The sequence below is a fragment of the Colletotrichum tamarilloi genome (genome assembly GCF_030869305.1).
Source record: "Colletotrichum tamarilloi strain Tom-12 chromosome Unknown Scaffold_7.1, whole genome shotgun sequence".
Taxonomy (NCBI): Eukaryota; Fungi; Ascomycota; class Sordariomycetes; order Glomerellales; family Glomerellaceae; genus Colletotrichum; species Colletotrichum tamarilloi.
In genome coordinates, this window is record NW_026849390.1 from 569,296 (window position 1) to 586,863 (window position 17,568).

General features: G+C 53.6%; 5 protein-coding genes across 5 annotated transcripts; 4 read left to right on the forward strand and 1 right to left on the reverse strand.

Annotated features, from left to right (window-relative positions):
• Window positions 1-964: 964 nt before the first annotated feature.
• CTAM01_03113 (uncharacterized protein) lies at window positions 965-3,214 on the forward strand (the record flags this gene model as incomplete). The annotated part of the gene is made up of 5 exons (XM_060519150.1): window positions 965-1,156; window positions 1,206-1,233; window positions 1,286-2,028; window positions 2,086-2,888; window positions 2,977-3,214. 5 exons carry the CDS (start codon window positions 965-967, stop codon window positions 3,212-3,214), a joined length of 2,004 nt encoding a protein of 667 aa, XP_060386149.1.
• An 882-nt stretch (window positions 3,215-4,096) lies between these two features.
• CTAM01_03114 (Mob1/phocein family protein) lies at window positions 4,097-5,799 on the reverse strand (the record flags this gene model as incomplete). Its single annotated transcript, XM_060519151.1, has 2 exons — window positions 4,097-5,509; window positions 5,584-5,799. 2 exons carry the CDS (start codon window positions 5,797-5,799, stop codon window positions 4,097-4,099), a joined length of 1,629 nt encoding a protein of 542 aa, XP_060386150.1.
• A 691-nt stretch (window positions 5,800-6,490) lies between these two features.
• Window positions 6,491-7,851, forward strand: CTAM01_03115 (CobW/HypB/UreG; the record flags this gene model as incomplete). The annotated part of the gene is made up of 5 exons (XM_060519152.1): window positions 6,491-6,686; window positions 6,744-6,755; window positions 6,807-6,903; window positions 6,950-7,463; window positions 7,516-7,851. 5 exons carry the CDS (start codon window positions 6,491-6,493, stop codon window positions 7,849-7,851), a joined length of 1,155 nt encoding a protein of 384 aa, XP_060386151.1.
• A 1,535-nt stretch (window positions 7,852-9,386) lies between these two features.
• Window positions 9,387-12,538, forward strand: CTAM01_03116 (NOT2/NOT3/NOT5 family protein; the record flags this gene model as incomplete). Its single annotated transcript, XM_060519153.1, has 7 exons — window positions 9,387-9,454; window positions 9,569-10,035; window positions 10,088-10,395; window positions 10,473-10,660; window positions 10,714-10,849; window positions 11,676-12,032; window positions 12,212-12,538. 7 exons carry the CDS (start codon window positions 9,387-9,389, stop codon window positions 12,536-12,538), a joined length of 1,851 nt encoding a protein of 616 aa, XP_060386152.1.
• Window positions 12,539-16,478: 3,940 nt separating this feature from the next.
• CTAM01_03117 (uncharacterized protein) lies at window positions 16,479-17,525 on the forward strand (the record flags this gene model as incomplete). The annotated part of the gene is made up of 2 exons (XM_060519154.1): window positions 16,479-16,899; window positions 16,954-17,525. The coding sequence occupies 2 exons, from the start codon at window positions 16,479-16,481 to the stop codon at window positions 17,523-17,525; spliced, it is 993 nt and encodes a 330-aa protein (XP_060386153.1).
• Between the last annotated feature and the right edge of the window lie 43 nt (window positions 17,526-17,568).

A 17,568-nucleotide genomic window follows, 5' to 3' on the forward strand; every position in this document is an offset into this window, starting at 1 on the left:
GATCGATTCAGACACGGAGGCCAGACAACACCACCTCACCATCTCTGTCTAGGTCTTGATTTCCCTTCCTAGCGTAGTAGCTTCCAGGAGCCCCCGCCATAACGCCAAACCTACCAGCAGATCAACAGAGCGCGAGCTGCGATACCCGCTCTCCAGTCAACCCAGTTACATTGTGGCCGTCCCAGTGCCCCACTACCGTCATCACCACCCGCAGTGAAGGCTATCGAAAGAACTGGTGTGGCTCTGGGTGACCGAGACCCTCTTCTGAGTGGAACAGTTCGCCCTTTCACTACTTCCCCCAAAACAAGGAGCGAATAATCTCCCTCCCAAGTCCGCTCACAACTACAACCACAGACCCCTCTCGACATATGCCGGGTCCGCCGTTTCTGTTCCCCTAGCCATTTTATGAAATACGTAGGTTGCCACGGACTCAAGCTACAGCTTTGAAGGAACAGTATCCATGCCCCGGATCAGATTCTACCAGCTCGCCATCTCAAGCTCTCGATTTGATCTACCTAGCCGGGCCACCGCGTCCCTCTATCCGGGCGGCTCCTCCTTCCACAGCTCTCCGTCTTTTTACCTCAAGGAATTCATTCCCTAACAACAACTTGGCTCACTCCATCCTTTGGCTTGCTTGGACATATTCCGCCTAGTCTAGCCACCCCACCATAGCTCGCATTGCCGTCACGATTAGCGACCCACGAACTCCAAGGGATACGGATTTGCGGTCCTTCTGAGTACAGGCAGAGCATGCCAGCTCCCCCAAGGTCATCGTAGCACACGATCCACAAAATCTCACCTTCTCAGTCCCTTGCCTTCCGCCTAAAAACCACGGTATCGGCCCCTTCTAGCCGCAAGTATGGGGGACTATTATCACCATTTTCTCACCTCCATGACGGGGGTGGCAGCTAGCCAAGCTACAAGCCCGCAGGACATACATCCACCCCAATTTCCAGGCGCCCAGATGTCTATGATGGGCGGTGCCATGCCTGGGCCATATCCCAACCTTGGATATTTCACAGGCTTCCCCGACCCCGTTGGGCTTACTACCCCCAAATCCTCGAGGAACCGAAGAAAGTCGTCTTCGGGTTTAGATCACGTCAAGCACCGACGAACACGATCCGGTTGCTACATGTGTAGGAGTAGAAGAGTAAAGGTATGTCTCCGCGTCCTCTTCAAGATTGTAGCCTTCTAACTCGATGTAGTGCGATGAAAGCCGGCCAGTCTGCGATAGTATGTTTGGCCGAAGAGGTATCTGTGATTCGTATCGTTAACGTAACCATAGGGTGTCGAAAAGGTAGCCGCGAATGTATCTATCCGGAACCACCAACAACCAAAGGATCTCCAGCACAAGGCTCCTCATCCAAAGATGGAGCTCCTACTCAACAGCAGGCCAGTCCGGATTCTTCCAACGATGCTGAAGATGGAGAGGACGAGACCGAACCCGGCGGTCTAGACACCATCCTTGACGAGGACGAAGGAGAGGAAGAGTCTTTCCAGAGACAGTTTTCTGGGCCGAGTAGAAGCAGCACAGCTTCGTCCTTCAACCTGCAACGTACGGGAGGTACACGGCACGGCTCCGAGACGCCATCACACGAGGGGACCAAGAGCGCCTCGCCTTCGACGTCTACCGCGAGCAGCCAAACAACTACCGCATATACGATGCCGGATCTTACGATATTATCCCTAGGTGGTCACGCCGACTGGTCCCATCTGCCCCCCGACCTCCGGCAGCATCTGGAATACTTCTGCGAAAACGTTACTCACTATCATTACTGTATGCTCACTGACGCACACGAATTCTTCCGTGTAATTCTGCCGAATTTCGCGTTGCAGAACGAGGCTCTGTTATACGCGGTTGTGGGCTTCGCAGCCTACCAACGTACGATACAAGATCCCAATGGCAAGATGGAAGAGTTTCTGAAATACTACAATAAGAGTGTTATCCTGCTGCTCAACTCCCTGAAGAGGAAGGAGAAGCACAATATTGCTATGCTATTGACCGTCCTTCAGCTTGCCACAATCGAGGTATGGCAGTCCCCGAATTTAGATGGAAAATAAAGATGTGGCTAATCCATGATACAGGAGTATCTGGGCGACTGGATCAACCTTATGGGGCATCAGAAGGCTGCTTTCGAGATGCTGACACATTTGTTCACGCCTGAGACAGCTACGCAGACTCCTCTTGGTAGAATGATTGTGTCTTGGTACGGACGCTTCGACATCTTCATCGCTATGATGGGCGGCTTTCCCACGATGCTAGCCCCCGAGTGGTTCATTACTTTTGTAGAATACTGCGATCAGCAAGCCGTCTCGGACGAAGCAGATAGCTTGCACTGGAAACTCGAAGCGGAATCAGGTCGCCTGCGGGTTATTTCGAGAGAAATGTCTACCCTCTTCGCCCGAGGTAGCCGAGGCCAGATAACACCGGAAGATTTCGCGACGGAGCACGAACGATTGCAAAACTCGCTCCAGGGCTGGAAAGACGGATGGGATCACGCACTTACGGACCCTGCTTACTACGTCACCGACTTCAGCCACGCGGGCCCTCTGGGGGAGGACGACATCGTCGACCCGTTTATCACAGGAGTCTTGTACGATTTCCCGATATTCTCGACAACGCTACTCACCAGCGAGTTCAACTCTACCATGATGATGCACAAGTGTCAGTCGTCGACGACGCAGCGGGAACACCTTTACGGCGAGCTTAGAGGTCATGCATACGCCATCTGCCAAATTTTTGAGGCTGTCGAGAGGTGGCCGTCGAGCCCCAGGGGCAGTTTAATCCTGATCCAGGCTTGCATTGCCCTTTCGGCTTTGTTCTTACCGCAGGACGCCAAACACCACAACTGGATCCGAAAGAAGTTTGCTTTGCTAGAGACTATGGGGTACGTGGACATGCTGGCTACAACCTTCTGCCTTTTACCTCGCACACGACAGGACAGGCACACTGACGTTTGACGAAACCCTACACAGATATATACACCCGATATCACTCCGCACCAAGATGGCTGAAATGTTCCACGAGCCCAGCTGCGTGCGCTGGTGGCTGCCCAACGACGAGGGCTACAGCCGTATCCTCCAGGACGTACGGACCTTTGCCGATGAACGCAACGCCAATGCCGCAACCGCCCAGGCGGAGAACCTTCGAGAAGTCAGACACATTTTTGCAAAGATGCAAATGACGGAGGAGAATGCAACCCAGGCTGCATAGATCTTGGAACCCAAAAGTTCTGGGGGGGAGGGGGAAAAGAGGGAAGGGAATCGAGAACATGGGAGGGAAAAGTTGAAGCGATAAAAACAAAAAAGGAGGCGGGAGGTCTTGATCGACTCGGCAAACATCATGGCTGAAAAGTTGGATGGCATACGATGCACATTATGGAAGATGGATTGGGAGGATCGGGGCTCGTTGGGAGCTCGTTGGAAGCGGACGTTACGGTGGAAACGACGGGGAAAACGTTCGAGCATGGACGGATCAAAACAAAGCGGCGGCATATTTTTTTTCTTCATTCCCCCTTCTATCTAGAGGGCTACATCTTTAAACCCATAGAGGCCATGCCATACCCAGGCAAAGGCCACACGCATTTTGGCGTTGGGTCTTTTTCTGTTCCATTTCTCCCTTTTCTTCCCCCCCGTCCGATTATTCGTTTGAGCAAAATTCCCCTCTGCACCCCTTGTAGGAGAATTCATGTATTATATCTTGTTTTCGTTTTCTTGGACATTTTTTTTCCCCGTTCTCTTTATCTCTTTCTTCATATCTTCATCACACATACTTCTTGCTTCCACGTTAGACATAGATTCTGTGTGAGACCTGTTTTTCCCTTCCTATTTATACACACAACCTCGTGAGACGTTTTGACAAAAGAAAATGACATCACGAGACTTCAAAGAGCAATCCTCCAAAAACGAAGAATAATATTATACACATACGTGGACCTCGTCTCATTACAATAATAGAAAAAAGAAGAAAAATGGTCTACCAGTATCCTGCCCAACTCAGAACCACCACCCCCCTGGGTTTGACGGATAGGCAACAAGTCTGTAACTTGAACATTCATCAATACGCAAAGTCATTAAAACCCCCTTTCCCCCTCTGTCATGCCTCCTTCTTACCCCCCTCGGCCTCCTCCGCCTTCTCCTCCTTTGCCTCGTGCTTCGGCTCCGTTTCCTCCGCCTTGTCGGCTTCTTCAGCCTTGCTGTCCGCATCTGCGGCATCTTTTGTCGTCGTAGTCTCGTCTACTTTGGCGGTTGACTCCTGAGCAAAGTCGTGAGTGCTGACGTCTGGAATCTCGCCAGATTCGTCGTCATCCTTAGCTGCTGCATCGGGAGCCTCATCCGCCGTCTTGTCATCTGCGTCTTTAGGCTCGTCGGCGCCTTCGGCTGCTGCCTCGCTTCCTGATGCAGGAACGTCCTCATCCTCCTCGAAGTTCAGATCTAGCCGCGGTTGGTTTGGGTGGGCCATACCGCCCTCGGTTTCTTCATAGACCAAAGTCGTTTCCGCATCGGATTCTGTATCAGGGTGGTCGGTTTCGACCACTTGAGGCTCTGTCGCAGCGGCCTCATCCTTTTCTTCTGTGGGTGACGCATCTCCAATAATCTCCTTTTCAACAATCACCGGCACGTCGGCCACTTCGGGCTCCTCCTCGAGCGTCTCGGGGGCAGAGATGCGCATCTCCCGCAACTTATTTGTTACAACGTTGTCTTCCTCGTCAGCCTCCACCACTGTCGTCACAGCACTGCCAACGGAGGGACTCGCCCTGACATGACGTCTCGTAGCAGTACGGCCAACAGGCTGAAAGTTGTCGTCTTCGCTCTGTCCGAGGCTCTCACGGTGGCTGGGCTTCACAATGGACATTGGAAGCGGCTTCTTATCACCACCGTTGGCATCAGGCACCGCCGTTGCCGTCTCCAGGCCCTCGGCCTCAGGTGGGAGCTTGTAGTTCTCGGCGGGGAGGAGGTCGTACATGTCGCATACGGTCTTGAAGAAGACGTACAGTCCAGTTTGGCCCTCAATGGTCCAGAAGACAGCGCGGTGCTGGAACCAGGCGTGCGCGAAGATGCGATGCAAGCGGCGGAAGACGTTGACGAGGTTCTTGACGGCGACACCCTTGTTGTGGACGTCGGAGAGGACGACGAAGCGCGAGGGGAAGATTTTGGGGTCCGTAACGATGTTGGCGGCCCAGTCGAGCGTGTGGCAGCAGTAGTCAATGGCGCAGCAGCTCTTGGGCTGCTCGTGGACGGCACAGAGGAACTGCCACTCTGACGCGCGCATCTCGGGACACGTCGCCGCGCTACAGGGTGGGGAGTCGAAGAGGAAGCCGACAATGAGGGTGTTGCATTGCGAGATGAGGAAGCGACACAGTTCGTACAGCCAGAGAGTGCGGTCGATGCCCGGCGGGGGCGTTGCCAGCTGGATTGCGGTTGTACGGGTTATCGGGACGCTGTTGCTCTTTGTGTGGTGGTAGTGGAGGGCGGCGAGATGCTCCTGGAGCTGGAAGGCCGAGTCGAGCTGTGCAAAAGGGTTTTGTAAGCGGCAGAATCGCATGGTTAAATCTGGCTGTTCACAGGGACGTTGCTACGAACCTCATTAAGGGGGATAAGCGGCGGTCCAGCAGCCATGTCGGCGGCCTTCGTTCCCGGGTGTATGCGACGCCTCGAGTTAGCTTCAATGAGAGACTGCTCCATCGGCGAGGCTTCGCGATTCGATTGCGCACCCGTGGAAGGGGACTTGGGACCGATTTGGATCTCAGCGGGCGGGGGCGGACTGGGCAGCCGGGGCGAGCTCGGCGCCATTGCCATTGTGAAAGGAGGTGACGGAGTGGTTGTGGTGTGGGATGGTATGGTATCGGGGGGTGGTCTCCGTGATGAAGACGATGTAGGAGAGGACGAGCGACTGGAGAGTATTTTGCAACCGCGGTTCAAGAGCTGTTGTGTTCCCCCCTTACGCCTCCAGAATTCGCGGTCACAGACTGTCGTAGATGTGTTGGTATGTCGTGGATGGGTTGTGTTGTTCTAGCTGGGCGAAAAGTCGTGGTCGGGCGGCTAATCAAGAGCTCCAGGTCACCCACATCGAATGAAAGCGCTTTGGGGCCAGAGCTCCTGGTGCTGCCGTGTCGCTGCTGTTACAACCCCGGCACACCCTGGCTCAGCTTAGTCAGGAAGTCCTCCCCGGCCACTGACGGTCGTGTGTCCTTCTTTCCATTTTTTTTTTGGGTGAGTGTGAGTGCCGGCGTGTGGGACCAGACGACGTCAAATAGGTACGTACTCCAAGCCTCGAATACTACTTCTTTCGTGCCTGGGAACTTTCTTCGCTTGATAAGTCAGTTGAAGGGCGTATTCTTCACTGAGAACTCTCTCTCAACTCTACAGCTTTTTTCCAAGACTAAAGAAATTCAGTCACTTGCAAGGCACTCGCTGCTTTCTTCCATTCGCCTCTTAAGCTGCAAAGAATTGGTCTGAGCTCTCTCGCAGGGTTCCCCTCCATCCTAGCATGGATTTCGACGATGATGCCCCGCCTGATCTGGTAGAGGCCGGAACCGTTGTTGAGGATGATCTGCCACCATCGGAGAGCCAGATCAAGGTCCCGATCACCATCGTAACGGGTTACCTCGGTGCTGGGAAGACGACGCTGCTCAACTACATCTTGACGGCACAACATGGAAAGAAGATTGCCGTGATTATGAACGGTAAGCCGATCGCATGATCAAATGTGTAGCGGGGCATTATACTGATGTTATTCGCAGAGTTTGGCGACTGTTGGTTTCCTCGGATGTAACCACCCACTTGAACCCACTGACGCTTTTCAGCTCTCGATATCGAAAAGTCGCTCACTGTCAACAAAGGTGACGAGCAAGTTGAGGAGTGGCTTGAAGTCGGCAACGGCTGCATATGCTGCTCCGTAAAGTAGGAACACCCCATCAACTAATCGCATTTGTATTAACACGCTCAGGGACACTGGTGTCAACGCCATCGAGTCGCTCATGGAGAAGAAGGGCGCGTTCGATTACATTTTGCTAGAGACCACAGGTCTTGCGGACCCTGGCAACCTTGCGCCCCTGTTCTGGGTCGACGATGGCCTAGGAAGCACAATCTACTTGGACGGTATCGTGACTCTGGTAGATGCGAAGAACATTCTTCGCAGCCTTGATGACCCCGCCGGCGAGATTGAGATCGACGAAGATCACAAAGAGGATGACGGCCATAGTCACGGTCCGCTCATGACGACGGCTCACGTCCAGATCTCACATGCTGATGTCATCGTCATCAATAAGTCGGATCTGATTTCCGAAGAAGAGTTAGGGCAGATCAGATCGAGGATAGAGTCTATCAATGGACTCGCCAAGATACACGTCACCAAGCAGAGCGAGGTGCCGAGATTGGAGGGGTTCTTGCTGGATTTGCATGCCTATGACCAGGTCACGGAGCTCGATACCAGCCAAAAGGGCCACAGCCATCTAGATTCGGTGAGTGATTCCACGAAAGTCGCAGCATTTCTCTTTTGCTGATAAAGTGTAGACCATTTCGACCGTCTCGATACCAGTGCCAAAGTTGGCACCCTCACAACTGGAGAAGATCGATTGGTGGTTGAGAAAGATCCTCTGGGACCGTAAGCTTCCTGGGGACGAAAAGACGACGCTTGAGGTCCATCGGTCAAAGGGTCGGCTCGTCTTTAACAACGGCGATATCAAACTCATCCAGGGCGTGAGGGAGATATTCGAGATTCTTGACTCGCCTGACCAATCGCGCGAGGCTACGCAAGCTCAGGGAGGTAAGATCATTCTCATTGGAAGGCATCTCAAGGGCGTCGACTTCGAGAAGAGCTTGGTGGATACAATCAACTCGAGCATATGAATAGAACTTCTGAGACACGATGCGTTGTTCTGGGCGCGTGATCATTGAGACATCGACTGCAAGGCGTGCAGAAAATAGCTTTCAGAGACGGCAGCGCAAGTGACTTTGTAGCAAGAGAGCGAGTGCCTCGGCTGGTGGAAAGCATCAAGCCAATGCATGCTGGAAGCTGCCATCTCATGTGTTGAGAGGGACATGATGTCAAAAAAAGGCCCCAGATGAATGTACGGCAGTAGCGCGTGTTCGCACTGATGCAGGGGTTTTTTGGAGGGGCTCTGGGCGCACAGGCCATCGGATCCATCTTTGACCGGTCCTCCGCGCGTTAGTGTTGGCTGGGCTTCGACGTCTGTACACTGTACACCAGGAATCCGCATAGAGCTTCCTTCGTGTGTGCAAGCTTCGAGCCAGAATAATCTTTCGAGCCACCTCGACCACGAACGCATCCTAATTGACCCTCGAACTCCCCGCGACGACGAACCATACGACGCGACTCCCGAAAGCGACCGTACACTCCCCGAGCCTTCATCATGAATCGACCAGGTAGGCCTGACCCTCTAGTCGTCCCCTTTCAGCCTCGGGGTACCCCGCCGTTTGTATGTCCATCAAGGCCACTTGGATCTCGTCGCACCTCTCAATTGTGGTCGCCGCGCCTCTATATTGTCGAGAAACCTTGAGGAGCATCGAAACCATGCACGCGAAACGTCACGCCACCGATGATACTCTCAGTAGATCGTTGCCACTGTTAGCGCCGACATGTAGCCCTCACCCTCGAGATCCAGCGCTGATACACCTCGACGTAAACACGGCCTTTGGATGGACAATAATGGACCCCTCGTACACACGCTACTCTTGAAGATGATGGCTTCGAGCCTCGCTACTCTTAGGCGACACTATGCAAGACCTCCAAGCTGACAATGGGCGCAACCAGTAGGAGTAGCTCCTCAATCACTGCGTGGCATACCGGCAGGTTTTGGTGGCCAACAGCAGCAGCAACAACAACAGCAACAACAACAAGCTGGGAGGGCAGTATCAAACAGGTTACCAAATGGGAAAATAGGTAGGAACACTCAGCTCTGTCTCCATATGTGTGGTGTGATTGGGTACAAAGGCGGTGCCTGTGGGAAGACCTGATGTTGACGTGGAATATCTTGGAATTATACAGGCAGTAATGGATCTGGCTGGGCATTTGGAGGAGGAGTACCCATGGGAGGTGCTGGCTTGCCAAATCAAGCCCGTCAACTTGGAGGAAATGTGAGCTTTGCACAGAGCTTAAGCGGGTCGCAACCGGCAACGCCGCTGGACCTTTCGTACGTTCTTTCCTCTTTCCTCTCTCACCGGCTACCCTGCACATCCACCTACCGCTTTCCCCACGATCACCACCCAAAGTAGTAGCACCAGCCGCATTCCGAGCTTCACGGCCAGCCGCACTTTGGTCTTTCTACTTTTCTCAGGTCTCTCTAGCTCTTGTCTCTTCTCTTCCTTTCATCATGGGCAAAAGGCAACGTCTTGTCCGAAAGAAAGCAGCGAGACAAGAAAAGATGGATAAAGCATCGTCTTCTTCGCCTCGCGAGAAGCCCAAAAAGGGCTACGCGGATGTCCTAAAGACGTATTTTTATTCTTCCCCTTCCTCTCCTTCCTCATCACTGCGTCTGGCGCGATCGCGGGCGACTGCTTCACCCATCATTTCTAGCACTGATAGTGGTACTGACTTCTGAAGTAGCGAATTTCCATCTCTCTCCAACAACGCCCAGATGAACACCACCGGTCAGTCAAACATGTGGTCATCAACAGCGTCGCGGAACCTGGGTGCTGGCCCAGTGCCACGCAACCAGCAGTCGACGCCACTGTCGGCTCAGAGCGGCCAGGATGAGCTCTTCACGCCAACTTCGGCTCGCCAAGGCGCCTTTCGCTTCGGTGGTCAGAGCAGCGCAGGTCCGGCGCCTCAAGCACAGTCTAATCCTGTGGACGATTTTCCGCCCTTGAACAGAAACTCGAACGGCGAAATCGGTGGTGAGCGAAGTGCTAACCTAATGCCCTCTTTGGGTTTCGGTGGCAGCCAGGCGAGCGGCTCAACCGCCGCGATACCTCCTGCCCGAAGCGCAGGTGCCGGCAACGGTCTTCTCAATGCGCTCTCCGCGAATAGCAGAACTTCAGATGGTCGCTCACCTTCCATCGCTAGCGTGCAAGGTATATCGAACCCACCTCATTGGACGACAACACACTCACTGACGCGATATAGATCAAACAAGAATACAAGAGGCATCTGTCGAAAGAGGCAACTCTTTCTCTGAAGAGAATGGTGGCGACAGCGCTTCTCAGTCCGCAGAGACCAGAAACCCCCCCGGCGCCATTGGCAACGACGCAGTCACAGGCAATGGCAAGGCCAAAGAGGAGAAGGAAGGCCAATCGCCCGACGTGCAGGACCCTCTGGCGGGAATGGCGCCCATTGACAAATTCGGCATGAAGGGTTTACGTGTTCTCATGAACAACTACCCCAGCTATGGCGCCCTGATGCAGGGAATGGATCCCAACGAGTTCGGACTCAACGTTAACTCACCAGAGTAAGCATTCTGACTATTTACAAAGAAACACATACTGACCATGACAGTCTCATCTCTACGCAGATTTACTCTCTCTTCGACGACACGCCTCCGCGTCCCGCGATTCCCAGCGTCCGGCTTCCTGAGTGTTACAAGGTGACCAATGTGCAACCGATTGAGACCAAGATCCCGTCGTTCAACGAGGAGACCCTATTCTGGATCTTCTACAGCTGTACCCAGGACGTCAAGCAACAATTGGCTGCGGTTGAGTTGTATGTATTTCTTACACCCAAGGTGGCCACTGCTAACAACCTTGCAGGCACAGCCGGAACTGGCGTTGGCACAAGAAGCTGCATTTCTGGTTGACCAAGGACGAGCTCATGATGCCCGCTAGCCTTGGTCCCCACCATGAACGCGGCTACTACATCGTCTGGGATACCACCAACTGGCGCAAGGAGCGGGTACGTCTTGGGTTTCTCTCTTCCAGATATTGAGCGCAAATGACTAATCTTGAATACAGAGAGAACTCACCCTCCACTACGGTGACCTGGAGACGAATCTGGCACAACCGGTTGCATAGTTGAATTGGGGTTTATGGTTCATTGGCTTTCTCGTTTCATTGACGAGGCTGGAAACGACTTGGTACCTGGGCACTGGGCATGAGACCCGACAGGCGTTGAGTCATGTTGATACGGCATGGTTTTACAGGCTTCCGGTATGAAGCTGGCCAGGCAAATGGCTGCCGCTGCATATTTGCTGCTGCTTTGTGTGTATGAATCACTGATCAATGGGAGTTACCCACGGCCGTCAAACGAAGGGAAATAAAATGACGACGCCGATGCTGCGAACGAGAACTGTCTTCTGTTTCCGTGCTTCCAATTATGCGTGATGTTACCTTTTGGACGTCGGAAGCGCTTGGTATAGTAAGAGATATCTCCTCTGCACCATTATTTGAAGGTATCCTTACGGAGAAAGGTACTCAGATACCTTTGGGAGCTTGAGTTTGGTAGTTGTTTGGGCGGTCCGTGCTCAACTTCCTCACATGGGAAAGCGCGGGTAACTCCGACTGCGCGCCACTGTCCACATAAGCTCCAAACCCCTGCTCCCTGAGGAGGGCTGATGAACTCATCAACTCCATAAAAGCTACCAGCGGGACTGCACGCATCTCATCCGACCACATCCCTATCCCACGCGCAGCGGCCATACGCTCCTCCGACTCTCTTTATTTGTGTTGCAATCTCCATGAGGCCTACACCGCTCCAAGCTTCCAACCGCCACTTCTGATAGCGAGAGCCCGCAAACACTCCGGCCTTCCGCCAAACCAACGACTTCCACCGGCCAGAGCGGCACGACGCAGACACAGAATCCGTTGCCATGGCAAACGAGCAGATCTCGCTGCCGTATCTGGTGATGATACTGCTGGTTACGGCATTCGTGATACGGTTCCTGTTCTTTTCGCCCGCCCCGCCACCGGCGCCGCGACAGAGCGCTGCAGCGGTACTACGTACGCGCGAGGCAGCCGTGGAGAGGATACAGCAGATGTTCCCGCAAGTAGACAGACGAACGATTCTTTGGGATTTGCAGAGAAACGGCGGAAATATCCAGGCGACGTCTGAGAGGATCCTCGCAGGACGGATGGAAGCTGTGAGTCTGAATCCTTGCCTTTCCCAACTTCATCTCGGGCGAAAGCTCGTTGTGCCGAGTACGCGCGCGCCGGCGACAACATCATGGCTGGGAGCCACTATGCCCCACGATACACGGATCACTTTCTCCTAATGTAGCGCACTTCTTTTTTGCTGACCTTGGTACGTGTCGTCGAACAGCCTCCAATCACTTTCCAGCCCCCTCCCCCGCCGGGAGCGAATAACGCAGCGTCCAGCTCCTCGACACCGGCCAAGGCGCCCGAGAAGCCCACACAGCCGGACCTGATTACGAGGTACAAGCTCCAAGATAAGATCTCGGCGCAGCAACAGCGGCAAGCGGAAGCGGACGCCGCCGCCGTCGCGGAGAAGGAGAAGGAGAAGGCGGCCAAGGGGTGGAGCTCGAACAGGGACGAGAGGCAGTCGCTGTTGCAGAAGCGGAGGGACGAAATGATTCTTGCGGCGCGGCGGAAGATGGAGGCTAAGATTGCTGCTGAGAAGGCGGCATAAGGTAGCCTTGGATTGAGACGAAATGGGATGGGCCTTTCACAGCGCATTGTTCTCTTGATTGTTGAAGGCATGGGAAGAGATTGGGCGGGGTATGTGCATTTGGGAATTCTGTACACTCACACTCACATACATACTCGTACAGAAACAGCCGAGAACGAAGAACTCTTCGGCTTCAGTCTAGTTTGGAGGAGGATGGATGAGGATATAATGGCACATATTTCTTATGCCTCCAACGCTGTGGGGAAGCCTACCTGGCCTTACACTACTTTGGCACATGTTACTTTTCTCCTCGGAACCGTGGGCTTAGCTGGCTGATGGCGCGATGTGGATCTGGCTTGACTACCTTACCTCATGCAGTGAGAATATGCGTTGAGAAGAAGGACCCTGATGAGTCGGTTCGAGCTTGATAAGCACGTGCTGCGGTTGAACGGGGCGGTTTGAACTTGGTCGAGATAAGATCCTAAGGGCACGCCACTCCGGTAGTTGTCACAAGTAAGGAAACGGAGAGCGGGAGACCCAGGCGCCGTTGGTATAAGTGCAATCGTATAAGTGTCGCCCATCTTCATGAGGGGTTTGGTTCATCGGGTCTGAATGACACGAGCTTGACGTCTCCTGTGGGCTTGACTCGTTCGTTTTGTTTGGCGCTTATTCAAATTCACCACCAGGAAAGTTTGGAGTGGTTTATCGCGTTTCGTCAGTGATGTTTATACAAGAGGGAAGTCATGACATGCTGTGAGAGATATGTATGTGGAGCTTATGTAGTGACTACGGGACGGAGGTGGTAGGTTGTTCTCGTCATTATCACAACTACTCGATTTCATTCGAGCAGAATGTTCGTCACCACGGTTGTTTGTCTGCCTTGGCATCACGTTGCAGACGCAGCGCATGTGATCGAGGCTCTCTCACTCTCACTCGGCCGAGCCGCATGATAGTGGTTTGTGTGACCGGACAGACTGTCTCGCCTCGAGGAGAGGGGGGGGGGGGGGGCAACGGCCATGAAATCTTGTCTTACATGCGTGTTGGCTCCAGATGCAACGATGGGTGGCAACATGCGCGTTACATTACCATTTTAACAAAAGAAGTCTCGCCTCGAATAGTCTCTTATCTCGACGGCAAAGTCCTTCTCATGCTGCTGGACTGAAGACCTGAACGAGCCAACGTTTTCATGGGTCCAGGCTTTCCTCCCGTCTCCCCAAGTCGGGTGGGAAAAAAGCACGGGACGATTTGAGAATGACTCGGGAGAACGACCCGTTCCTCGGACTTAAATTCCTGAGAGACACGTGGGGGTTCTGTTCCGCTGAGATTCGTGGACCGTGAAAGAGTCGGATAACAACATGGAATGCATGTTTAGGTGGCTTCGAGGCAAAGAAAAGAGACTGAGACGTGGGCGCAACATGGTACAGGCGTGTAGGTAGTCAGAGGTGAGACTTGGGCCTGGGCCGCGGGCCAATCTTTATCGTTCTTCATCGATTGCGTGAGTTGTCGTAATACAGCAGCACGGGGGCCCGTCACACTGATGATTGTCTTGTTTGCGAAATGTCACATCTCGTCATTTGTTTCCTGGGTTACCCAGATTAGGCATGCCGTCGGTATTGCCCACTTTAGGTAAGATAAGGCAATTCTCCGACTGGTCTCGTTCGACTGATAAGAAGAGGTTGTTGGAAATTCAAACTCGGGATGACAAGACCCCTCTCTTTACGCCGCATTTTGATCAAAAACAATCCGAGGTTTTGCTACTATGTAACAGCAGGAGGAGTAGGAGGGAAGTTAGCGCCAGTGTCAATGAGACAGAGGCAAGTTTCTCATTACTGAGGTGTGAAAGAATGCGGTTCATCTTGTAGTTGAAATGGTGAGTGAGAGAGTTGTGGGAGGGCGTGGAGGGGTTCAAGGAGGGGTACATGGCTCGGGATGCTACAGCCCAGTGTCCGTACCAAGATTTGGCGGCGTGTTCTGACGGCTGGATCTCACTTGCTGTACGAGTCTGGTTTCTTTCTATTCTTTTCTTCGGGGGTGGGTTTCTCCTCCCATTCCGTTTTTCTCGTTCCTGTCTAGCGCCACCAAGTCTTTGGCTTGGAGATTGTAGACGTTGTGTCACTGAATGTCACTCCTAACCGGAGGCTTCTTTCTGCCGATCTCATGCGACGCTCGTTCAACCGTTGAATCAGCCCCCCCTACAACGGGGTAAACGGGTTCAAGATAATGTCCCGCAGAAAGATGCAGCGTGACACAGCCAGGGCTCGCGACATGGCGACTTGATGGCCTGTAATCCTTTCAACTGCACGCGCTGCTCTGCTGCGATATCTACACAGTGCTGTGTGAGAGGCTATGAATGCCAGGAGCCTCTTGACACTGGACCCTTGTAACACTTAGCGTCCTAATTGCGCGCATGTACCTGGGGTGGGGACCCTCGAAAGACTCAGAGAGTGAGTGTGCGTGTGAGAGACAGGGCGTATCCGTAGACTACCGCGTGAGGGCTACCTCTTCATGCATTCGCTGCATTGGCGCCATGTGTTTTGTGGGTGGCTATGGGCATGGGAGCATGGATGGATCAGATAGAGAAAGACAAGACCGATAGAGAGCCCCGCTTCGACCCAACATTTCTGTCTTTCACATGCTTTTTGGACTGGCTGACTCGACTGCAAGTCCCTCCCCGTGGGGCCCGCCTTCACCGCAGGACATATCCACTGCCACAGACGAGGAAACGAAGAAGAAAAACAGGGCGAACGAATCTGCGATAATTAGCATGGGGCAAAGAAGGAAGAAAAATACTGCAAAAGGCTGTTTGGGCATGGTCAGCTAAGATGGGAGGCGGGAGGGGGGGGGGGCCTTTGTGTTAAGTCACTGTATCATGGTTCGACCAGCATGTTGCGCAGTTCTGCTACGCAATACGGTGCGACGCGCATAGTACGTAACAAAGACATGAGGACTTCAAAGTACCTTTTTCATCGTTATCCGTACCTTGCCGTTCTCCGACTCTGCATTTGACAGCCAAGGTTCCGTGCTTGCAGAGACTCGAGAAGTAGAGAGACGTATTATCTCCCAAAACATGAGGTAAACTTTGCCTCATCTGACGGGACTTTCTTTTCCACTTCGTATCAGACTATCTGCGAGCCGGCCACCGCCGATTCGATCCATCCGCCCATCAGATTTCCCGCCCCCTACCCGCCTCAGCGGGAACGACTACCAAAGAAAGAAGATGCAAACCGGGGGCAGAAACAGGTCATTCACCACTCCCAACCGATACACTCCATCTGCCCCTCCACTTGCAGGTTCTTTCGCTTCTTAGTCGAGACTCCAAAGTACCTACTACTACCTTGCTCTACTAGGTACTGCACTCCGTGACTGGCCTTGCTTGACCTTGCCTCTTCTCTTAAACCTTTCCCCCCCCCTCCCCCTTCGCTTTCTTTGTCTCACCTTGGATTTTGCAACTCGCTCAAAGAAGCTTCAAACCCACTGATTATCCTAGGACTCGACCTGGATCAGCCAAACAATTTTTAATTTTTTTTTTTGGCCAATTCATCTTCGTCGTCTTCCTCTGCGTAGCATCCTACCTATCTTAGACTCAAAAATTCCAACCACTCTCACTTGCGTACGACCGTTGCCGCAAGCACATCTGAACGTGGGATTTACAACAAGCGGGGCACTCTCTTATCAACACTTTTTCTCGACAACATTCCCTCAGTCGCAAAGCAACGGGCGCTTGGGCTAGATCTCGACGTTCTTGGTCCGTAACATTCCTTCACTGGCGACAACGCCCTACGCCCTCGCCATCACAAGCCTGGGACTTACCAGAATAGCAGACCGAGAACAGACCGCCACGCCATCTCACCGAATTCCCCGACAACCATAGATTGTCAACACAAGCGGACGGACGGACGGTAGCGACTTACCCCCCTTCCTTCGCCTTCCTCCCGCTCAAGAGGGGAATAATAAAAACACAATGCCCCCCTTGCGGCCCTGGGGTCCCATTTTCGAAGAGATTACTCTCCCGCAGAATAGAATGTCATCGACGGTCTTCTCCATGCTGCCAACATCTCTTCAGTCCCGGCTACCGCCGCTGCGGTCTATCCGCAAGAGCGCAAGCATGCAAACCCTCACCTCGAGCAGGCAATCACACACCCGCACCCTGTCGGGACTCGACGACGGCGTCCACAGAAATATCACGCAGGCGCGCCTCGTCTCCGAGAGCACGGAAGAGCAGCACATGAGCTTGGTGGCCACAGAGCATCGGACGTATGAGGTGCGATCGGCGGCCGAGAAGCATGAGCAGCAGCGGCAACAAACGGAACAGTATTATCAGCAACAGCAACAGCAAGCGTCTAGCCAATATTCAAACGTAGATTGGCGCTTCGCTCAGCAAGGTGAGAGCCGTTGTGATATTGGTTGATGCCTCCGACTTACCTTTTGCTCCGCAGGACTTGCTTTGATCGCCGTCGCCCAAGATGAGTTGAGGCATCCCTCAAGGCGGCCGGCAGCCGATTTTGAGAGGAAAGCGTTTCTCGACGGCGTCGAGTACATCCTCAAGGCCCTTCCTAGCGACCTAAACGAACACGAGCTTCACCGACTCCGCACGTCGACACCCTCCAATTTCATCCCACCACCAAGTCCAGGCGGCCGGGCATATTCTCCGTCGCGGGGTGCGAACAACGGCAGATCGATTCTTCACCGGGGCGTCCAAATCGCAGTCGTCAACATCTTCATCCTCATCCACCTGGCGCTGCCGTACATCATCCTCATGCTGCGGTTAGCGGCCCGCACGGAGAGGGAGTACCGCATATCGGAGAACCTTGTGGGTGCGGGCATGGGTCTCGCCAACGCGATCGGCAGCAAGGAAATGCGCATAACCGGGGCGCTGTACAACGTTGGCGACGGCAGGCTCGGGCAGGCTCTCACAGAGGCCGTTGCCTGGACGGTTGAGGGCCTCACGGGAGGTCTATCCGATGGTGTCGGTGAGGGCCTGTCCATCGTGGCGCCCAAGAGACAATGAGATGACCGACATGAGGACATTTAACGCACTATGATATGGGAAT